General features: G+C 32.2%; 2 protein-coding genes across 5 annotated transcripts in view; one reads left to right on the top strand and one right to left on the bottom strand.

The window, feature by feature from the left end:
* LOC111002162 (cytochrome b5 reductase 4) overlaps window positions 1–22,006 on the top strand; it is a 44,437-nt gene that overhangs the window by 10,191 nt on the left and 12,240 nt on the right. For 2 of the 4 annotated variants that reach the window (XM_045632936.1, XM_045632935.1), the window contains exon 2: window positions 8,576–8,894. In XM_045632936.1, the coding sequence (XP_045488892.1) occupies window positions 8,582–8,894 (313 nt within the window). In that variant the 5' untranslated portion in view covers window positions 8,576–8,581. Of the gene's footprint in view, window positions 1–8,575; window positions 8,895–10,014; window positions 10,321–10,892; window positions 10,964–22,006 lie in introns of those variants that run through there. The other 2 variants (XM_045632937.1, XM_045632938.1) reach the window with 2 other exon arrangements.
* On the bottom strand, window positions 644–7,036 carry LOC111002165 (fatty-acid amide hydrolase 2). Its single transcript, XM_022272285.2, has 6 exons — window positions 6,783–7,036; window positions 5,897–6,116; window positions 5,163–5,295; window positions 2,552–2,676; window positions 2,120–2,254; window positions 644–1,477 (listed from the first exon to the last, which is right to left on the bottom strand). The coding sequence occupies exons 1-6, from the start codon at window positions 6,969–6,971 to the stop codon at window positions 705–707; spliced, it is 1,575 nt and encodes a 524-aa protein (XP_022127977.2). The 5' UTR covers window positions 6,972–7,036; the 3' UTR covers window positions 644–704.

Here is a 22,006-nt window from a genome sequence, read left to right as displayed (position 1 = left end):
CTGTCACAAAACAATATTTAATCTTATTTTGTACATTCAAGAGCGGATCCATTATTGAAGAAAATATGATAACAAAAACAGGAGGTCATACAAAGTTTAAGATTTTATGAAGACCGTACTTTGTATTTCTATTATGCAGGTACTGGTGACTCACCGGTTTTATACAGAATCTGTAAATGTAAAAGCTATAGTGCACTAATTGAATTAAATTTTCCCCAGGAGGGGAAATGACCCCTATGAATCTGTCTGCCGCACTTATGTTAAAATAGTGCACTAGTATAATATATATGTTCCTTTTTGTCAAATTGGGTTTAAGCTGTGGTATTTTACGAGACAGCGTCTGTTAAACCAGTATATTTAGTCAGTTTTTATGTGTTAATAGTTTTAATTGTTATTCTTTCACTTTTGTGAAACACAACACAATTGCACTGTTTAATTTTGAGGGTTGTTCGTTAGTGATTGTTGCCCCCCTAATTATTTAATTCCTTACTATTTTGTATTATTAAATCCAAAATTAATTAGCATCTTGCCTATTAGAGAAAAACAAAATTTAAAAGCGGTTAAATGTTGCAGCACCATTGTCTTTTTTAAAAATAAGGCTTCAAAAAACTTTTATTATTAATATAGTAAAATACGACAGACACACGTTCCATTCATTTAATTATTATTTATAAAATAATACAAAAACATAAACTCACAATCTTCTACGGCAGTATTTTCTGTGGTTCAATCCAACCACCGAATGCCTTCTCTAACTCTTCAGCAACAGCAAGACATAATCTATCGTTATAATGATTGGCTACAACTTGTATGCCAATTGGCAGTCCTTTCCGGTTCAAACCCAATGGCACAGTAGTGGAAGGGAAACCAAGGCTATTTATAACAGACGTGTAAGTGAAATTAAACGCCCTTAACAAAGATTCGTTATGATACAAGGCGGCCGTTGGATGTGTAGGAAACAGGAATATTCCATCATCTCCGAGCAAATTCTTAAATATACTCTCCAATCTTTCACCAAGCTCCTTAAATGTTCTGTATTCTTCGCCGTTAAGATCGATGTCTTTTGAAATACCTAAGAGAAGTGGTATTAAAGTGTTCTTGGAACATCCAAAAACATTTTTGATGAGTTCACCAAAAGCTTTACACTTATTTGGATTTTCCATGATTAGTGATACCGGCGAAGTGTCTGTCGCAATACTGGCAAACCAAATGTTTGTTGATTGCTTCAAGAGTTTTATATCTCTCTTTTGGGCATCTATATTGTGTTTCAATTTAAAATAATCGACGACTTTCATCAATGCCGCTTCGATTTCAAAATCGACTGCGTCTGTGAGTGGTGCATTGATATTGACCTGGTAGTAGACGTTTAGCTTGCCAATGTCAACTGGAGTATCTAATTTCAAATCTTTGGGGTTTTTACATAAGATCTTAAGGATTGGTTTTAAGTCAACAGCGAATCTTGTAAGCGGACCCATTGCTGAAAAGTTAATTATACATTTTGATAGTTATATTAATTTTGTATATATATATAAAACATTAAAATGATCCTTTGACGGCCTTATCATCTTGTTGGAGTCTTTTCTGAAATCTTTGTCAAGTTGTAAGTTTAATTAATTTTAAAAGATTAGCTTTAATATTCATATATATATTACAATTGTAGGGACACTCATAATTTTTTATGATAACGTTGGTAAGCTGCGTAATAAAATTAACATTAGTTAGAAGTTTAATGTCTATAGTATTGTCTTTTATTAACATAACTTTTACACATTAAAAAAAAACATTTTTTTAACGGATTAAAGTTATGTATTACTTTTATACCAACTCCGGTGAAATAAATACATTCAAAACCTTTTGTCTTCAGTCACCGTGACCATACATGCTGTAAAGCACGTGAATCGTCGGATAAATTTAAAATGATGTTTAAATAATTATAAGTTTACAATAATTTATAACTTCAATCCGTTAAAAGTGTTTTCTTTAAAATTTTAATATCTTTAACTGGTTTAAAACAGAAAGATGAGCTTTGCGAACGTTCCACCCAAATTAATACAATGTTCTATAGTTTTAAGAGGTTTTAGAAGTCGGTGAAAAATTAAAACTAATATGTAATACGAACCCAAACATGCGTCTTCTGCCTCATGAGTCACGGGAGGGAAGTTCCCTTGATTAGAGACTGTCTTCCTGGTAGCCTTATGTCCAAAAACGCCATTAAAATAGCTTGGCATACGAATTGAACCTCCTATATCAGAGCCTGGAATTATCGTATTTGACATTTGAAATAATTGTCTAAATCAACGACTATTTAGAGAATAGAGTTCATTCTAGTCCTAATCGAAATTGCTGTCTTAAATCTGTCTGCACTACTGTCAACAACCCTTAAGGCTATATCTATGACAACAGGACTAGAGACCTGCATAAGCAAATATGGAATTTTTCATTCGTCTTGGGAGATACAGAAACGGGAGTTAAAAACTAGAAATTCACAAAGAATCATCAAAAAAAAATCCACTCAATAATTTACCAAATTTAATAAACCAAAAGATTATACCAATGCCAAAAATACTGCCACCGGCCGCCTGCAAAGCCCCTTCACCGCCTGACGAGCCTCCCACCATCCTAGCAGTATCGTATGGGTTGTTAGTTCTACCATATATAGTGTTATACGTCTCCCACCTGGAATATGTTAGTTATGTACGTAATATTAATAGATGATCGCTCATCAAATCATAGTTTACATCCATTTAGGTATAGATATTATCCAAAAGAGATCAAATCAAAATCAAAAACCGAGTGACATAAAATATATTTTCAGAACCACCACGATGTCTGCAGACAACATTTCGCAACACTTTGTTTAATATACATATTATACAATGCTGTATGCTTTTAAGTATTAAAAAAAGTAGAGCGTGTTGTCTAGACGTGAGCCGTGGCTAACTGGAAAATTATTCTCGTGTATTTAAAAAAGAATTTGACAACTTTCCAAACAAATTATGAATTTAACATGTCGCTCATGTTCAAATGCTCAAATAATTGGGATTTATAAAAATGAAACGACACAACGCGCACACACTCGTACCTATTGACCAGACGTTCATTGTGATATCATTAAACGTTCGGTGTATCCAGTTTTAGCTGGAATACAGCGGTTTTATGGACCATCAATTGATCAATAGGACTACTAACAGTGTCTGATATACGGAGAAAAAGTTCATATATAAATCAAATAGTTAAAGAATGTTTTTTCACGTTTTATGTATAGTAATAATAATTTATTGCAAGAATATGGTACAAAGATGCATAAGATGGTAAAATCGTTAGTTCTCATATTCCGCCACACAATGGCGCGCAAATTCGTCCCTGAATTTTTACATTTTACATTATATATTAATTTGTGAATTCTTATGTTGTTTGTAAATATAATCAATATGTGATTTTGAGTACATGGATAGGGTTCTTGTCACTTAATTAAGCGACATTTTTTCTCATTAAAGCCAACCTTAAGTGGTTTTTATTAATTTCTGTTTGATTTAATGATTTTTATTCGTATAATAGGTGTTTCTTTATTGACATAGTTTCTGTTTAAGTAACTAAGGGATAATGAAATGAAATTTCATGATTCAATTTACATTCTTTATGAAGTTATAAGGGATATTTTTATTATTACCTTTTCAAATGCTTTACCATAGATTTAGTAGTATCAAAAATAAGCGGTACAGCGGTAAGTATTATTATTATTACGAAACATATTTTTTATTGATGATTTTTTATACGTCAATCACGTTACACAATACGCTTATAAAAGTGATGTTAATCTGTCTAATCCTAATACTGAGACCGCACTGTTGTATGGAATACTTCTGTAATTTAAACGCGTCCATGCGTCGGGTTGTCTCTCTCCCTAAAATATGGCTAGGGGCCCAAGCGTCATACTCGTGAACGGGTGCTACTTGGACTGGTCGTACTGGAATTCGTCGTGTGTGCGGTGATATTAGTTGTTTTTACTACGTATTTGCGTGTTGTTCTCACGAGTATGTAAGTGCGTGCTCCTATTTCACCATGCTCCTGATAGAAGACAAATCTTTGTTTTTAGTTTATTTTATTATTCTTGTTTACTCAAGATGTCATATGGAACACGGTGTAATGGTTGCAGCTCCTTACAAACGTTGTGTAAAAGAAAAAAACTTGGCGATTAAAAAGAGTGGCGGAGAGTTTATTGCCAGTTCTTCTCTTCCGTTCTACGCCCTTGATTTGAGAACTGGCAGTAAATGTAAATTCACAAGTAATTAAATTTTTTTGACGATCAAAAGTGTACTTGTTGACCTATATGAATAAAGATATTTTTTTGTTTTTTTGATAATTAACACGCAAAAGAACCTAGTAAACCTTTTGGCCAGTTGTTACAAATACAAATGTTAAACTTTATTTTTAACGATACTTAACTTAAAATCACTAAAATATAATTTGAAATGGTATTTAAAATCCTTTAGTAGGAAGTTTTATTTAAATGTTACCTCCTTGGTTAATCCACAGATAATAAAATTTTACTTTCTTAACTTTCGACCATCTTGTCTTATAGACACTTGTCTTTCCAGAAAGGAGCGTACCACTTCTTAAAAGGCCGGCAATGCACTCGCGCGCCCTCTGGCATTGAGAGTGTCCATGGGCGGCGGTATTACTTAACATCAGGTGAGCCTCCAGCCCGTTTGCTGCCAAATTCTCTATTTGGTGAAATCTATTTTTTTGTTACTTAAAAATCTTGTAAGTAAATCGATTAAAGCTAAAATAATATTGTCAGTTATCAATCTTGTGGGACACAAATTGGCAAAACCCAAACGCAATGAACAATCGACATAAACCGCCATTTTCTTTTTTTATCGGAACAAATGTTCAGTGATAATATACTATTGTTTTATGATATTAGATTGTAATTTTTACTATAAAAATGCTTTAAACATTTTAAGAATATGTTTTTATCTAAATATTTTCTTTCTGTACGAACTAATATAATTACGTCATTTCGTTTATTCACATATTAAGTATCAAAGTGATTGCTGGATTAGTGTTGTCAACAGCAAAAAAGGTAATTTTCTCACCTCCGTTGTCCGTCCTCAGAGGGGTGTGGTACTCAAGTATATAAGTAAATGACCAAATCTTACCACATACATAATTCCGGTACATTAGTGAGGCCGATGATAACCGCGCCCTTTTCACGTAGTAATCTGATTACCTCCGCATCTTCCTTTGCTATGTTATTTCTTTTAGAATATATTCCACATGTTGCGGGTAGTCCTGGAAATAAAACGTTAGTACTAAGAACGGAAAATTGTTATAGCTTCGTAAAATAGGATAATAATTTTGAAGAAAATTAATTTTAAGAAACGATGCCGGTTTTGAGAGCTCCTAAACTAATGTTTTTTTTACGGCTTATATGTCTAAGATAATACTCGTAATTGCTCGTAACTACAAGATGCAGAAAAATTACGACTTGTATTTTGACTTAAATAATCAAAATACGGGTCTAATTAAAATATTTATGATGAAATGTAGGTACGTAACGATGTACAGTTATGGGCATCAGTAAAAAAACAATGCTCTAGATTTAAATGTACCTACTGCCAGTTCTATTTTGACTTGAAATTATTAAAATATCATTCATTCATGTAGGTATGTACAATTATGGGGGTTAAAAAGAGAAAAATAATGCTTCCAAATTCAAATTTACTGCCAGTTCTTAAATCAAGGGCGTAGATCGGACGAGAACTGTCAAATTAACCAAGATAATCAACCAACCAAATTAAGTACGTAAGTTATCATTATACCAGCATACCTATAAAAACCGTATTGATTGAACCGTATCGGATTAAGAAAAGCTTTCACGTTTCTTATATACCTTTAACACATATGCTGTCTTTTGTTGTAAATGGGACGCCGAGCAACGGCTTCTCCGCATGTAACTGATCAGTAGATTTAGCCCCACTTTGTATGAGAGCATCGATGTCTTTAGCCTCTTGAAGGGCTAACTCGAAACGGTCACACACAAAGCAGTTGAGGGTTCGATTTACCTCTTCGATTCTTTTAATACACGAGCGAACCACTTCCGTACTTGTGATCTAAAATACAAATCAATATTATCTATATTAGTATAAATATTATCGAGCAATATTGGCCTAGTGGCTTCAGCGTGCGACTCTCGCCTTGAGGTCGTTGTTTCGATCCACAACTGTGCATCAATGGACTTATAACATTCGCTCGAGCGGTGAAGGAACATCGTGAGGAAACTGGCAGGCCGTAGACCCAAATAGTCGATGGCATGTGTCAGGTACAGGAGGCTGGTTACCTACTTGCCAATTACAATGACAAAAGATCATGAAACACATGCAGAAATCTGAGGCCCAGCCCTAAAAAGGTTAAAGCGCCACTTATTTCATATTCAAATTCAAAAATCATTTATTCATGTAGGTTTTAAAAATATTTAGTTTTATAAGTGACATCTAGTTTAAGTGTAACCTTTGCTTTTAATGAATAAAACTTAAAAAAACTTAGATTATATAGAATTAAATGTCATAAGTAATTGTTTATAATCTGTAAAAGGCGGGAAATATTGAAAAATGAAGCTTATTTGAAATGTCACAACGTAATTTGTCCACCTATATTTATCATTATGTATTTGGTGTAAAACGGAAAATTTTTACAGCAAAATTCTAAATCCCATAAGCGTATAGATTATTAACGCTACGGTGTACAATTTGATTGCTATCGGCGATTCCCCAACTTACCTCCCTATAACGAATTTTCCTTGCAACTTCAATCGCAGGTAACTTCAAAATATCCTCACTTATAACAGGTATTTTCCTTCTACGGCAAACGGCGAACAAACTGGCGAAGAGCGTAAAAGTACCAACTAAACATTTTCTTAAGACATTTAATGTTTTCGTTGAAAATGGAGTTGGTATGTCAACATCCATTGTAATATAAATTAAGTCACACTAAACACTTCCTCGGCTGCTTATCTGATACTGAATATCGAACAGATAATAGTATCATTTAAGTTGTATAGTGTTGCGTTAAATAATACAGATACAATAGAAAATATCTTTATTACAGATTATATAACGCTTATCTGCTTAGGACATCACTTAAACGTTTTAGTCATTGCCTTAATTGATAATGATTTAACTTAATTTAAGAACCTCCAATGTCGCATCGTTATTTTATTTATTTATAAGTGATTTAAATACACATATCCATTTTTTAAAAGAAAACACTTACAATGACAATATACAAAGCCAAAACAGATTATAAATAACAATAACAAAACTGAAAATATTAAACAAACGACAACTTAATATTCTTAAGAAAAAATACTGCAAAAATACATAAGTAAAGTTATTCAGACAAAACTATAATAGGAACAAAGAACTAAAGGACACAAGTGCAGATGAATGTGCAAGCGCAATTGTTGCTACTGCGAAATAAAGTCTTACCGCCTCTCAAAATATTTCGCCATCTTTGGTATGGTGGAAAATGTCAAAATCTTCATAATTTGTGTTATAGTTTGCTTAAAACATTTGCGAATTAAGCATATAATTTTATTGATATAGAATCTGGTAGGTCTCGGCTGGTACTGTGGAACTCTAAGCGATTTTGTTCTCTACTTTATTATTAAATTTACTTTATTATTAAATTTTTTCTCCGCACTTTACCAAGGGTGCCAAATTTAATAGGCCTATTAAAACAACTATATTCAAATTGCAGATCATTTAATACAGCAGTCCCTATGTAACTTGTTTGCTAGAGCGAAGCTGATTTTAATATAGAATTTCTGCAATGAGTTTTTATAGTGATTGAGTTTTTACAAGGAATTCTTAGATAAGTTATTGTTAAGGTCTATGACGCAATCGAGAAAATAGTTTCTTAGTAATCTGTTATCGATGTTTAATATGGACTATAAACAATTATAAAAGTATAGTATTTATGTATTTCATTTCAGCTAACAGAAATTGTATATAAAAACAAAGAATTACACCAAAAATATAGCCTAAAAGATCCAAACATTCACAAAAGGGAAAAAAATATTCAATACATTTAACTAATTTATACAAAATTTGGCTGTGTTGTGTGATGGTGTAAAAGTGAGGGTAGGGTGTGTACGCAAGAGTGTATGTGGGGTTTGCTCATGTTGCAGGTGATTTTGCTCTATGGATATACTTAAAACTCCTTTTAACCATATTTCGCGATAGCTTCAACAAGTCAAGGCTTAAGTAGTGGTCGTTGTATGTCTAGGCTGCATTACAAGCCGGAGTATTTGCATAGTTAGTGTTGGTGTGAGGAACATGAACAGTATTCCTGACATCCAACTCGTTCATACGAGTTAGTAACAATTTTACTTAAGAACTATGATAAGCTATTTTTACGACTCTTCAACATCGGACGTTGGGTAGAATACGAAAACCCACGCTTTCCTCGAAAGCCTGCGTTTCTAGCCTAATCTGATTATAGAGAGTATTAAAATCTAGTATTCACAATAAACTTTGAATTCACATCCTTTAATGTTTTTCTTTAATTACAGGTAAACATGTCGGAGGCATCAAAGGACGACGAGGACAATGTAAAGGAGAATGCGAAAATATTACTCCCAACAGTTCTTTGTACCGATTCAGAGACTGAAGTCACTCAAACGAACGTAATATCTGAATCCAAGTTATCCTTACCTTCGGCCCTGGGGACACCCACTTCTCCCCTTTTAGTTAACAGCCCATTGTCTTTGCCAAACTCACCGACTCCGTTTACGAAGATCCATCAGACACGATCCAATAAATCCTTTGAGAAGTCTGAGTTGACACTGAAGCAGGTTGACATGAATAAAAAAGATACAGGATCGGCTACTGGTATGTATTTATCTAGTCCCGAGTTTGATGTCTTGGTTAAAAAAGTATTTTTTTCAAAGGTTATTTAATTTTTTCTAGGTTTGTAATTGGAATAAGTATTTTTAATTCAGATATGATATTATAAATATCAGTTCACATAGTAGATAATAATAATAATTAAAAATGTGTAAATAGTAGACTAAAACAATTTTAAGTAATATTTTAGTTAATTTGTGTGGTAATTTACAGCCCAATTAAATATATTTCCATTATTAAAAATGGTTGTATGCATTGTCAAAATAAATATTTAGTTAGTGGTTCTTGACAGATCATGTTTATGAACATATTGAATTAGTCATATTAGTATTGACAACTTGAACTTGTCACGAAGAAGTGCAACGTTTTTGTCGAAAAATGGGGAGAGTGAAAAAGATGGGAGATCGAGAAAAAATACACGCTATTGGTTGATGTATTCGTTTATGTCGCATAGCGTCTTGTGTAGGAAACGCAGATTTTTTATATATTTTGATTTGTCATACAGGTACATGATCATCTATTGGGCCTTTTACCTAAGTAATAATTAATTTCAATCAATACTGTAAACAAGTTTCACTCCGGACATGTGCACTTTGTACACTCGCACTGTTTTATTAATATCAAAACTATCGTATCGTATAGTTACCAGATTAATATACCGATATATTGTATATCATAAAAAAATCACATGTAAGATAATTATTACTAATTATTTCATATATAGAATACAAAGAAATATTGGTATATATACAGACATTGATCGCTTATAAGCAACAAATGTTATTGCTGTACATAACACTATATGTTCTTGTATAATTCCTTATATATTGCCATAAAGTTTTAATGAATGCTCAAATAGTTGTAATAAATATCATTTAATTAAATATAACTAAGAAGGGAGACGAAAAATGTATATCTAAGCTTTAAAGGTTTTTATATTTATTCGATATTTAAATTCCTTTTAGCGCCATAGAAGTTATAATAGCAGATTTAAATACGCTAATCCGATAAATAAATTGGACAAGTTCAGTTTTCCACATAAATAACGAAGTGGCTGGAAATGGAAAATGCTACAGTTATAGCAAATATCCCGCAGTCGAGCGCAGACAGCGATCGCTGGCAGTCGCTTCACGATGGCGGTTTTATACACTTAAAAATACGTAAATAAAATATATTAAACCCAAAACGAATGGTGCAAATCCGTAGTTATGTAACTGTAAATGTAACTATGTAAATCGGAAAATTTGGATATTCGAAATTTAAATTCACTTTCCTCGTTCGAAATTTAAAAATTTGAATACAGTATGGAATGTACTCATAGGATTTAGTAATGGTTTGTTCTGTACAATGCCTTGCTGTGGTTGTTGGTGGAACGGCAGACAAAGGCATCGACCTCCTGACTCCGCTGCAGGTAAAATCAAATTAATTTTCCCGAAATGTTTACAAACATTTTTATTTACGTTGAGTGAATTGAGACTGAAAATTTTCAGTCGGCTACTATATTTCCATTTTAATGTTTTGTACTAACAGTGCTCTCTATTAACATTTCTAGATGCAACTGTTTCAAACTCCTAAATGTTAGCGCTGAACTAACATTTGTCAGCAATTAATTAGCGCTAATGTAGTTAGTATATTAATTAATTTTGCTTACGAGAACAAGACTCCGTAACTTTTAAGTTATCAAGCACTTATTGGACTAATTGCTTACTTTATGACTCTTGTCTATTTGAAATTATTATATTCTTATTTCTACATTTAAGAGTAGGAACCTCCTTGATTGTATCAAAAACATTTTTTTCAAACATTCGAAATTCAAAAAAATTCAAGAACAACCAGACTGCCTGTACAATACAATATTTTTCTGTCTATTGTATCGATTCATAAGGAGCATAAGTGATGAGACCTACACTCTGACGTCATAGCTTACCTTTAAGGAAGGTACTTGGCAATGTCAAACGTTTATTATTCATTCTTTTACCATTGAGTGTAGCTCAGTGAAGGTGTGATGTTTTGTTGTATTACTCGTGAAAAAAGTGACGTGTCTGGTCGTTCAGGTATTGTTCCATATTTAAAACATATATATCTACAAATAAACAAAAGACTATGCCAATGAGATTTACTTTTGTTTCCGTTTCTAAAATCAATAGAAACCGAAACGGAAACATCAACCAGTAAAATCGAGTTTACGTTAAAATTCTAGTTTATATTCAGGACTCGGCACGTAACAAAGTTTAGGAAGCCGAAGTAAACAACTCCACTAGTGCTGAGTTTAAATAATGTATAGGATTTCCAATTTCCTGAACCTACATATGGAAACTGAATTGAGTCACGTAGTGCGCCCTCACTTGGTCTAATTGTTAAAGGTTTATACACTATATATAAACCACTACAGTTAAGTATCGTTAATTAGTTATGTCATAGATTTTTAAAGTTTATTATATGGATTTCATTAATAGACAAATGAATTCAATTTTCGTATAATAATCTAAGCATTTAATTTGGTTTCAGTGTTACTTGTACTTTTATTGTTCTTGATTTGATACTCTTCTTGCAGTTCACCCGTAGTATTTTGTTTTTAGTTTTGTTTCCTTATTAGGGTCGCCTAGAAAAGATCGCTTGTTAGATAGGCATAAACCCACCCATTGCATCGCTAATATTTTTGTTTAATTTAAGTACTTTAATGTAACGTTAAATAAATAAATAAAAATATTAATCAAAATCGCTTTTCGCTGTCTGTAATTTTTAAACTGCGCTTCTTGTTTATAATTGATACTGATTCGGTAAAAAATAATTTTACTTATATAAGATATTCTAAGATTTTTTAAAATAAAATGTATTTACAATGAAGGAACTGTTCCCGCCATTTTTTTTTCTTTTCATGATTGATGACGTCACATAATTATTTGGATATCTATGGTTCGCTTAAAGTTATCATATTACAAAAAAAAACATTTTTGTAATTCAAAAACAATTATTTACTAAATAAAGCAAGGGTCATTGATCTCAATGATAAATATAGTTTATGATGATGTAATGTTGTCTTACACTGTTAACAGATAATAAATAAAAGAATTGTTGCATTTGTTTCGAATCACATCTGGCATGAATAATATTTTTATTTTATTTGTATTTTTAAATTCAAAAACTGCGTAGCGGCACACTGTTTTTCAATTCACCCCAGGCGACAGTAGTTCGAGATTATTGGTTTTTTATCGGGGCTAAAAATTAGTGATAAAATAGGTGTAGCGTTTGTTTGTTAGGTTTCACCCTGAAAGTTTTCGATTAAATCAATTATACTGTCAGGGCGTTAATGGAAAATAACTTTGGATGGATTACTCCTGCCCTCCGAACCAAACTTAATTACACGTTATATTGGCGACACTATATCGGACACTTTAATTATCCCCAATATCCTGTATCTGTTTAAGTTATTGTAATAGGCTTTATGCGTATAATAATATATGTATAAGAAAATTTGAACAAATAAAACTAAAATTTTGAGTTCTAATTTTGTATCAACAAATTTCATTGGTGCGAAGTCTCTAATATCCAGAAATAAGAGACAATAAACAATTATACGTTCTTTTTTCAAAAGTTCAATTTTGCGCCAAAGCTTCGGTTCTTTAAAATAACCAACTTGTCATATTTTTATCTATGCTCGAAAGGGACATTCTATCTTTGAAAATTAAGTATATTCTTTTTTAGGTCCTAATCTGTGGTGATATTACGCAATTCTTGTACAAATATTATTCAAAATTACCAAGAGACTGCTCAGCAAATGTTTGTGCAATCTAATTTTGGGTGAGCTTTATTATATATTTGCTTGTAAAAGTCGTGATGTGTAGGTACTTTATGATGTGTGGGGCAAAGAGCATTAGGCTCGGATGGTTATAAATTGCGGAAAGGGTAACATATTTAACGGAAACCGTATATAAAGCCTTACGATGCATAAGTTAATGTAATAAACTGTAATGTATAAATTCTGAATAAGCTATTAAAGAACCTGATTTACCGTAGCTTAATTTATTGCTTTTATTAACACGATTGTCTCACCAAATTACTTTATGAACGATATAATAAATCTCTTCGTGCGCGTTCAGCTCAATTGTCAGTGTTCAATTGTCAAATTTGAAATTAATTAAGCTTTATATTTTCTTTTGATAGGCGTTGTAAAAGATAGAGAGAGAACAATTATCGTAAAATGCCCAATTATATTTTTCTATGCGTTGCAAATGAAAACTTTTTAATACACTAAGAATTACTATCAAAATCAATCCTAAGGATTAGGATCATTATAATATTATGTAAAGAGGAAATGGATGAAGTGGATGGATTTCATAAATGCGTTCACAAATATCCCCGGAAACAGAGATATTTCTTTCCAAAAATTTACAGCCTAAAATTATTTTCGCCATTCCAGTTATTACAAAATTGAAATTGTGAAGAATGTCTAATTCATACGCCGGATAACACCGATTTTATAATTACGAATCTCTACAGAGCAGTGCATGCATAAATTCACTTTGATTTTATTACATAATATATGCACATATGAAATAGGATCAAGGTATATGATTATATATGAGCGCGTTGGAGGGCGTTCTATGCCTGACCGACTTTATAGTTATCAGACTTTCCGCCTGACTTTACCAACTTTTTTACCTTGAGTACATATATTTAAAGGTATTTCACCTGATTAAAAAGTTTTGGGTTAAAAGGGAACAGTATCACGCTTATAGCATTAATTTTGTTTTGTATAATTATGGAAGACTAATGTTTCAAGCAATCGGTCTAGGGCAGCTCTTTGACTTTACTCCATGTTTTTTTAGATAATAGGAGGCAAACGGGCTTCATCTGATGTTAAGTGATACCTCCGCCCATAGACACTGACATTGACAAATGCTCTCAAGTGCGTTGCTAGTCTTATGTATATTGGTATGCTCTTTTCTTGAAGGACCTTAAGTCAAATTTCTTTTGAAATACTTCAATGGGCAGCTGATTCCAAAGTGAAGTATCACTTTACTTAACTTTATTTTTAATGGCGACTTTTGTGTAAATCACAATTCTGCCAATTTCGCGTTCTAAATGTTATCACGGTGAGTTTTGGGCTGCTTTTTTTTGTTTCGATTCCAGTCGAGAGCTTGCTTGGCATCGACAACTTTTGTAATGATGCTAGAATGTCAAACGAAATTTCAAGTTTAGATAACATAATTTTCAACATTGGGAAATAATAAAGCGTTCAGAGAAATCGTTTCTTTTAAACCAGTTTAAATATGTGTGCTTTAAACCCCGCAAACAAATTATTTTGTATGAATTCGTTATTTATACATTTGTTGAACATTTTTGGCAAAAAGACTTTGCCACCCCCAACTCGTAAAAAAATTCTAAAAACTTATAAAAATTCAAATCAAATATCCGATCGCGACCATAGGCAGTTCTACAAATTGACAAAACAAGATAACCACATATTTAAAATTATCTGGTCGGGAAAGAATAAATATTTTTTATACATAACGCATTTCAAACAGTCGCTGACTTCGCAGTAGTAGTTTTACTTTATTGGTTCAAGCTTTAGTATAAACTATCTGCTTATGTTGACCGGTGCTAAGATCATTTTATTTATTTAACAGATTATTGATAATCCACAGGTAATTTACGGATTATACACCATGTCTAAAAACAATATTATGTATCTAGAATATTTATTCGTTGAGTGTGTAAGTGTGCGTAGTCATGGTAAAGCTTATCTGTGGAAACAATAGATAATGCCCCGAATAGTCAGAACACTGTAATTACGAGACCTTTGTTCATCCTGAAACGGTAGCAATCAGACTTATGCGATTACAGCGAAATCGTTTTTCACGTTGAAAGAGAATTTTAAATCCGAATTGGTTTATATATAGATTGGAGGATTTTTTAAATTTTATTTAACAGAATGTAACAGTCTAAATCATAATTTTCTTAACCCACATACTAATAATGGTAAATTACTGCAAAACCACTGTAGTGTGTGTAATATAACAATAGCACTCTTATTAGGGGCACGTCAAATGAATATAAAAATTATTCAACAACTAAAATAAATAGCAAATAAATTAAATAATTTATTCTAATTAGACCACCTCAAATGGCACGTTTTAATTTTTTTTGAATAAAGATGATTCTAGTTGCCCCTTCCAAAAGGTAGTTTCATGTGGAGAAGAATAGGTAAGAAACTCCATACTTGCTCTTTTAAAAAAGTATTTACATTTGTATACATTACTTATTTTTATATTACGTCTGACAGCTGACCGAGTAGTCCATTAATTAGCCGCGGTGGCACCTCAATGTTCTCTCGCCGTAGACGTTTGCACTTAAAGTACAGATGCCGCAAGTATAGCCTAGTATATTTTTTTGTTTCGTATAAAAATGACAAAATTATACCATGACCTCGGATTGTTACGAAATTTGATTTGAGACATTAGTAGGACCATTTACCGGATTAAAAACATTCAAGTTGATGGTTATTGTCTTTGACGTTCTCCATATACACACGCAGCGCTGGTTTTATTTTATAAATATTTTTTTTATAATAAGGCATTTATAGCGTTCATTTCGTTTGCCTACCATCCAATTGTGACTGTATATATACCTTTTATGGCCGATGCACAGACTCGTTTACCGCCTATTTTATAGAGAACAGACTGCAGTATTTTATTACCTATATATACCCAATAAAAATCCAGTGTTGCTACCTTAAATGGGTCTTGGTTTTGATTGCATGTGTTTATTCTATCATTTTAATATTATAGACTAGTAAGTGATTATCCTTCCTACACATGTTACCAATTTTTGGATTTGAGACATATCGGTTTTTAACGATCTTTGTATTAAATTCTTATTAACATAGAAATTAACTTCATTTGCTGCGCAGAAGAATTTCGAACGTATGATCTCTGGGTTTTTAAAGTAGTAGAACAAGAAGGCTCATCTCATCCTAAGCGACACCGCCGCTCATGGACATGGACTGACACTGCCAGAAGGCTCGCATGTGCGTTGCCAGTCTTCAAGAATTGGTACGCTCGTTTCTTACTGGAGTAGTGGAGTTGGCTCGGCTTTAGTGGGCAGCTAGTTACCTTGATAAAGATCGCTTAAGTTACTAGCACAATACTGCTCATTATTATTCAAAATATAATGTTAATTTATATAAAATTCAAATCCCTTGACCCGTCATAGACAGCGCCGACTTTGTTTAACTTAATATAGGTCTCGTTACGAACGAATCAATTTTGCGGAGCCTGTCTCTGCGGAGGTCGGCTATTTATTAAAATAATTAGTTCATAAACTTCAGTTAAATTGGGAGACAAAACTTAGACTTGTAAACAAAGTTAAAAGAAAAATAATAGACTTGTTAGTATTCAGCAAGTATTCTTGTCATTTTCAGTTCTTCGCTGAAATATTGAGGGCGTACGTGAATTGAAACAATGAGTCTTTTCAGGCTTTTTGATAGGATTATCCTTGTCCCTAAAGTAATAAAGTGGAATTGGGGTAGGTTAAATTATTTTTCTTTCCTAAACATACATGACGGGCTTCAAGGCTAAATTATATTATTTTTTGCTTCAGGTTTGGCAAGTGGGTTTGCATTTTTGTCATAGACAACACATAATCTATCTTTTAATACTTGAATTATTACGCCGTTCTTTGTAGAATTGATCTGATTATTTTTGTAAACAGCAGAGCAGTGTTGGCCCAGTGGCTTCAGCGTACGACTCTCATACCTGAGGTCGTAGGTTCGATCCCCGGCTGTGCACCAATGGATTTTTCTATGTGCGTATTTAACATTTGCTCGAACGGTGAAGGAAAACATCTATGAGATTAAAAATGATCATGAAACAGATTCAGAAATCTGAGGCCAAGACCTAAAGAGGTTGTAGCGCCATTGATTTTTTTTGTAAACATAATGGTAGCAGAAAATAACAGATATTAAATACATAAGATTCAAAAAATTCGCTTTAAATGGAAATACTACCGCATCCAGGACGTACACTTCCGGGAAACCGCTTGTCGTTTCGATTTTAAAATGTCAATTGTATAAATGTAGGTTCCGTTAGAGAAAAAAATTGTGTAGGTAATAGATTAAAGTCATTCTGAAAATTAACACAACTATGGTCTATAATCTATATAATCCACATCTTACAAAAATATATTTAAACATAGAACATCAATAATGTTAAGACCTTAACATTCTATAAAATTAAATTTAATACGTAACTTAATTTGCATTTATTTATTTAATCACTTTATCCTTAGTATTTGTTGCCTGGAATAGATCGCTTGTTAGCGATAAGGTTGCCCGTATTCTCCTTTATAATTTATGTTAGTTGATGGTATGATATAACAAACTGTCTATAAATCAATATACGTATCTCTGATAAATTTCATCACTTCATCAATATTGATATAGTCATTATCGGGTTTAGTCATGTGGGTAAAGTGCACAATGCATACAAAAGAATAATAATTAACGTCCTATATTTAATTTAGATTTTGGTAGGAATCAACCAATAACACTTTAGTTTAAATTACTTCAATCGGTGGCTTCGAAACCCCCCCCCCCTCCCACTTTTAATCACAATATACTAGACCCAACTCGGTCCATTCTCTCATCACCACAAAGTTCCACTAACTCCTCAGTCAGTGCTGCCTGCGTTCCCTGCGCTGTCTAAAGTCTACTACTACTACTACTACTCCTCAGTCACTGCTGTCTAGTCTGGCATTTACTATACGCAGCAGTTAACTAGGCACCTCGCCAAGTGTCATTATCGGCAAATCAGGTGCCAAGTTGATTTGTGCGTGTAGTACTTGTATTCGTCAATTAATGATGCCAAACTATGTAACAATTAAATAGTAAAAAAAATTACGATTAATAAATGATCTGATAATCTCAGAAGAAATCTCAATGATTTACCAAAGCAACAATAAAAATCGACGGTCAATTTACTTCATATCATAACATTTCGTGACATATATTTTATTAAGTAACTACTACTTAAGTTGATTTTAGTGTTAATGGTGTGTCGTGTACTTTACGAGCATAAACAATTAGTACCAAAAAATACTTTGAAACATAAATATTTATGATCGTTCATAAGCAATCGTAAAATTCAACACTTATACTGCTTTGCGAAGCTATTTTTATTTGTTTTTATGTTAGCAAATGTTTTCAGTTGTTTATATCCAACTTTTCAACAAAGACATTTGTTGAAACATGTTATTGATTTGATTTACCTTGTCTAATCATATACATTCTTAGCCATACAAACGTCACGGTTTTGACAAATCGTAGTTCTGTTTGTATTTTTTAAATTTCGAATTCTGTGTAGCCAGTACTATTATATTATTATAACAAATAGGATTTAGACATTTGGAACTCAAATATTACGGTACATGTTACAATTTTGTATGCTTTAATTAGTACTCAAACAACACATGGAATAATTTATCCTACCTTTATATTCCTACCGTTTTAGCCAACATATAGCAAACGCGAGATAATGGCGAAGATTTTCTAATATAGGTTAAAACTAACACACATTTATTGGCAATTAGTTTATTAAGAAGAACTTTATTCTCATTAATGAAATGACAATTTTATTCCTATGAGAGCATTATTATGCAAATTGCACATCGCCATTGGACAGCCGTTTTATTTTTTTATTTTTCGTCCTCTGGAATTTTAATATTTATAAATACAATAATGTTTATATTTTTGAAGGTAATAATTAATTGTACAGTTACCTCATTCTATTTTACACTAAAGATGAAACTTATTTTCCTTAAACCATTTCTGTACTTATTACAAAAATGTACCATCTCATTATGTATATTATAACGATATCATTTACCGTGGAGAGTGTTCAGAGGTGTCTTTCGGATTAATAGCTGCAGCTGAGTTTCCTCATCGGTCGTCGAGGCAGATTTCCACAATTGAGCGTTCTTAAGGCAAGTCTTGCCACCACTTTATTGAACCAGCTGCTCACTAAAGTTTTCCGAATCAATTCGTCTTATGGTCCCTGTAGAAAAGACCAATTTTAAGGTAGTGTGAGTGTCCAAGGTGAGCGAGCCTACTGTCCTTTTGCCGCCTGTTCTATATAACAATTAATTTCTTGAAAATTCGAAAGTCCTATGTTTGCTGATTAAGTCTAAACTACTATAAGAGTGTTTTTAGTATGTTTAAATAACTCACAAAGTATTGGATTTTAAAATATGTTCAAAATTTATTTTTTAAAATTTTTAGATTTTAAAAATATGTTCACAGGGGAACACTTGAACACTCCACACCATAATATAATTACTTGTTAAATAGATTGTAAATTATAACATATAAGTTTCGACAATGAGTCTTGTACTTGATGCTAGAGTTTTTGTCTAATATATTTAAGGGGTTAGGCGCTGTATTCTGAAATACAGGGTCACACCCAGTTCAGCGTCAGATAAACCTGACCAATTCTGTTTATATAACTAGCGCAATTAGATAAACGTTTTTCCTGTGAAACAAACTTGAAATAAATTATTATTATTATTAATTTTCCCTTCATATAAAAAAGCTGAAGTTATTACCATCGACATATAAACCTATTTTATAATAGTCTCATAAAATTATTGAATAAATCTCTCTAACGTTCAGTGGGTTTGCGCTATTTATAAAATGCTATGAATAAAATTATCATAGTTCATATTTGCGTAGATGTAGCCGTGAGGCTGTGGAATAAACTTTTATGACTACGAAGTATAGTATTGTAACTTCCCGATGGGCCACGGGTTTAACTTTTGTCTGTTTTCTTTTTGTCGACTTCAATGAGTTTTTTCGACATTTTTTATTTATTACAGAAATACATACATCATCCGTAAACACTATGCCAATAAGATCATATCGAGAATTATTTAATAGAATTTAATAAAGTGCATATATAATATTAAACACATAATATACACAATATCGCTACTGTGAATTCACTCTGCGAATATACAAATATGTCGATAGGGTCGGAGACAGCATTCAGTAGTAGACGTGTGTTTGTTATTTCTGATGCAAGAAGTTCTATGCCTTCCAGAAATCGAACTTAGAAGCCGAGTTTAATATAATAATAATGGATCTTACTGCTGAAAACATTTCCTTCCAGATAACAGAGTCGGAAATAATCTTATAATTAAAAAATATAGTACATCAATATTTATGCCTCGTATGCGGTAAACGTTAAATTTTTTTACTTTGAAACCGTAAAATGATTATATTTTAAATCGTCCTGCGTAGCATAAAATGGGCTTTTGATACTTGAAGAAGGGCGCTATAAAATAAAATTTGAAGTTTAATAAATTCCTTTGTTCACGTTCTTTGTTCGTCACAATCTGTACAAAAATAAGCCGAAAAATGTCTGATCCACTGAATTTGCACTTTCAATGTCTCGCGCTCAAATCCAGTCAAAAACATTTTCTTAAGATCTTTTCATTAATTAGTCTCGCTTTATCTCTAGTAGATATTCTAATTATGATGGTTGAATGGATCAGCGAGGTAATTATTCAATTTTCAGTACAAATACATTCAGGTCATGGACATATTAGAGAAAAGTTGACACAATGATACAAACATCAAATAATTACGTATACGATTGGATTAATAAAACAATTGGTGCCTCTAAAACGGCTTAAGTCTGGCCTGCAGATTTATTTATTCTGTGATCATTTGTTGTCTAGCAAGTAGGTGATTAACTTACTTTTTGGGTGTAAAGCATGCCGAGAGGAAACTCGGTGTTTTTTTCAGACTAAGAACGAGTGTTAAATAGAAAATCTATTGGTGCATATCCCGCCATCTAGAGCACGCTGAATCCACTTAATGAATGAATAATATTCTGTCGCTATTAAAACATACAACTCAATTGTTTTTTTGGTATCACACATGAGATAACATATACAAACTGGTTACTAAATTCCAATTAAAGATACAAATTTTCCGTAATGAAACAGTATAATTAGGGTTAATACTTATTAATTGAATGTTTTATTAAAATTTATATTACTTGCGTTAATCGAAGACAATATTTATACGAACGGGTAAATCTTTTTCGAATGTTCTAGAACATAATTAAAGAGTTTTGCGCGTCTAATTAATGTGTTTTTGCGTAATTAAATTCTCTCGCAAATTAAGAAACCCTTGAAGAACAGCGTTTCAATTCGATCAAAGCTTGTAACAATATTATGATTCCTTATTATTAAAGGAAGTTCGAGACTGTATTAATAAGATATACTCAAAAACTATGTGATTATTTGATAATGTGATAATATTATTTTATTGAAACTATGTACATATAACCAGCGAGCATGCATGGTGAATGTCATGGATGAAGCGAGATAGATAGGTATCTATCTCAGGTCAGGATAGCAAGTAGAGATCCGTGTACAAGACGAGTCATAGATATAGCAATGCTTCTAAAATAATCATTTTATGTCTATACATTTTTAATCTATAGACTAAAGAGTGAATTCGCCATGTCTATACTTAATAGGTAAAGAGGAAACAATGTTTTGTTGTGAGAAAAATGCCAAAGAAGGTTGTAATACGCATTAACCTTAATTTGAAGATTACTCTTAGGAAAAAGGTTTTCATGGAAAATACGCGATGTAAAGAAAAAAGGGTTTCATTAAGTCGCTTATCCGGAGTTTTCCTACAATTTTATGTACATAGAAAATTACACTTATAAAAACCTGTGTATAACTGTTGGATCTGATATTTCTTTATCAGTTGATTGTTTTTTTCTATTTAAGCTCTTGCTTGGTCAGGCATTTGACAAATACGAAAAAAACAAGAAATGTATACGTAATGTCGATGTTCCTGATATAGAATCAGGGGCCTTTATTATATGGCCTGTCGCTTGTCAGGATATTTATTACAAAAAATTTGGCTTTTGTTTATCAGTAATAGTTTATTTATTATGAACGAAAATACAGATCTTTTCTCGTCAGAGTATTGTCTTTACTGTCAGCTGTCATTATGTCACAGATTATTAATAACCTAGTTATAATAAAAAAGAGAAAAATGTGTTTATTAATTTTTCATTCCT

This window comes from Pieris rapae, chromosome 21 (assembly GCF_905147795.1).
Source record: "Pieris rapae chromosome 21, ilPieRapa1.1, whole genome shotgun sequence".
Lineage (NCBI taxonomy): Eukaryota > Metazoa > Arthropoda > Insecta > Lepidoptera > Pieridae > Pieris > Pieris rapae.
This window is presented reverse-complemented; position numbering and strand designations above follow the sequence as displayed.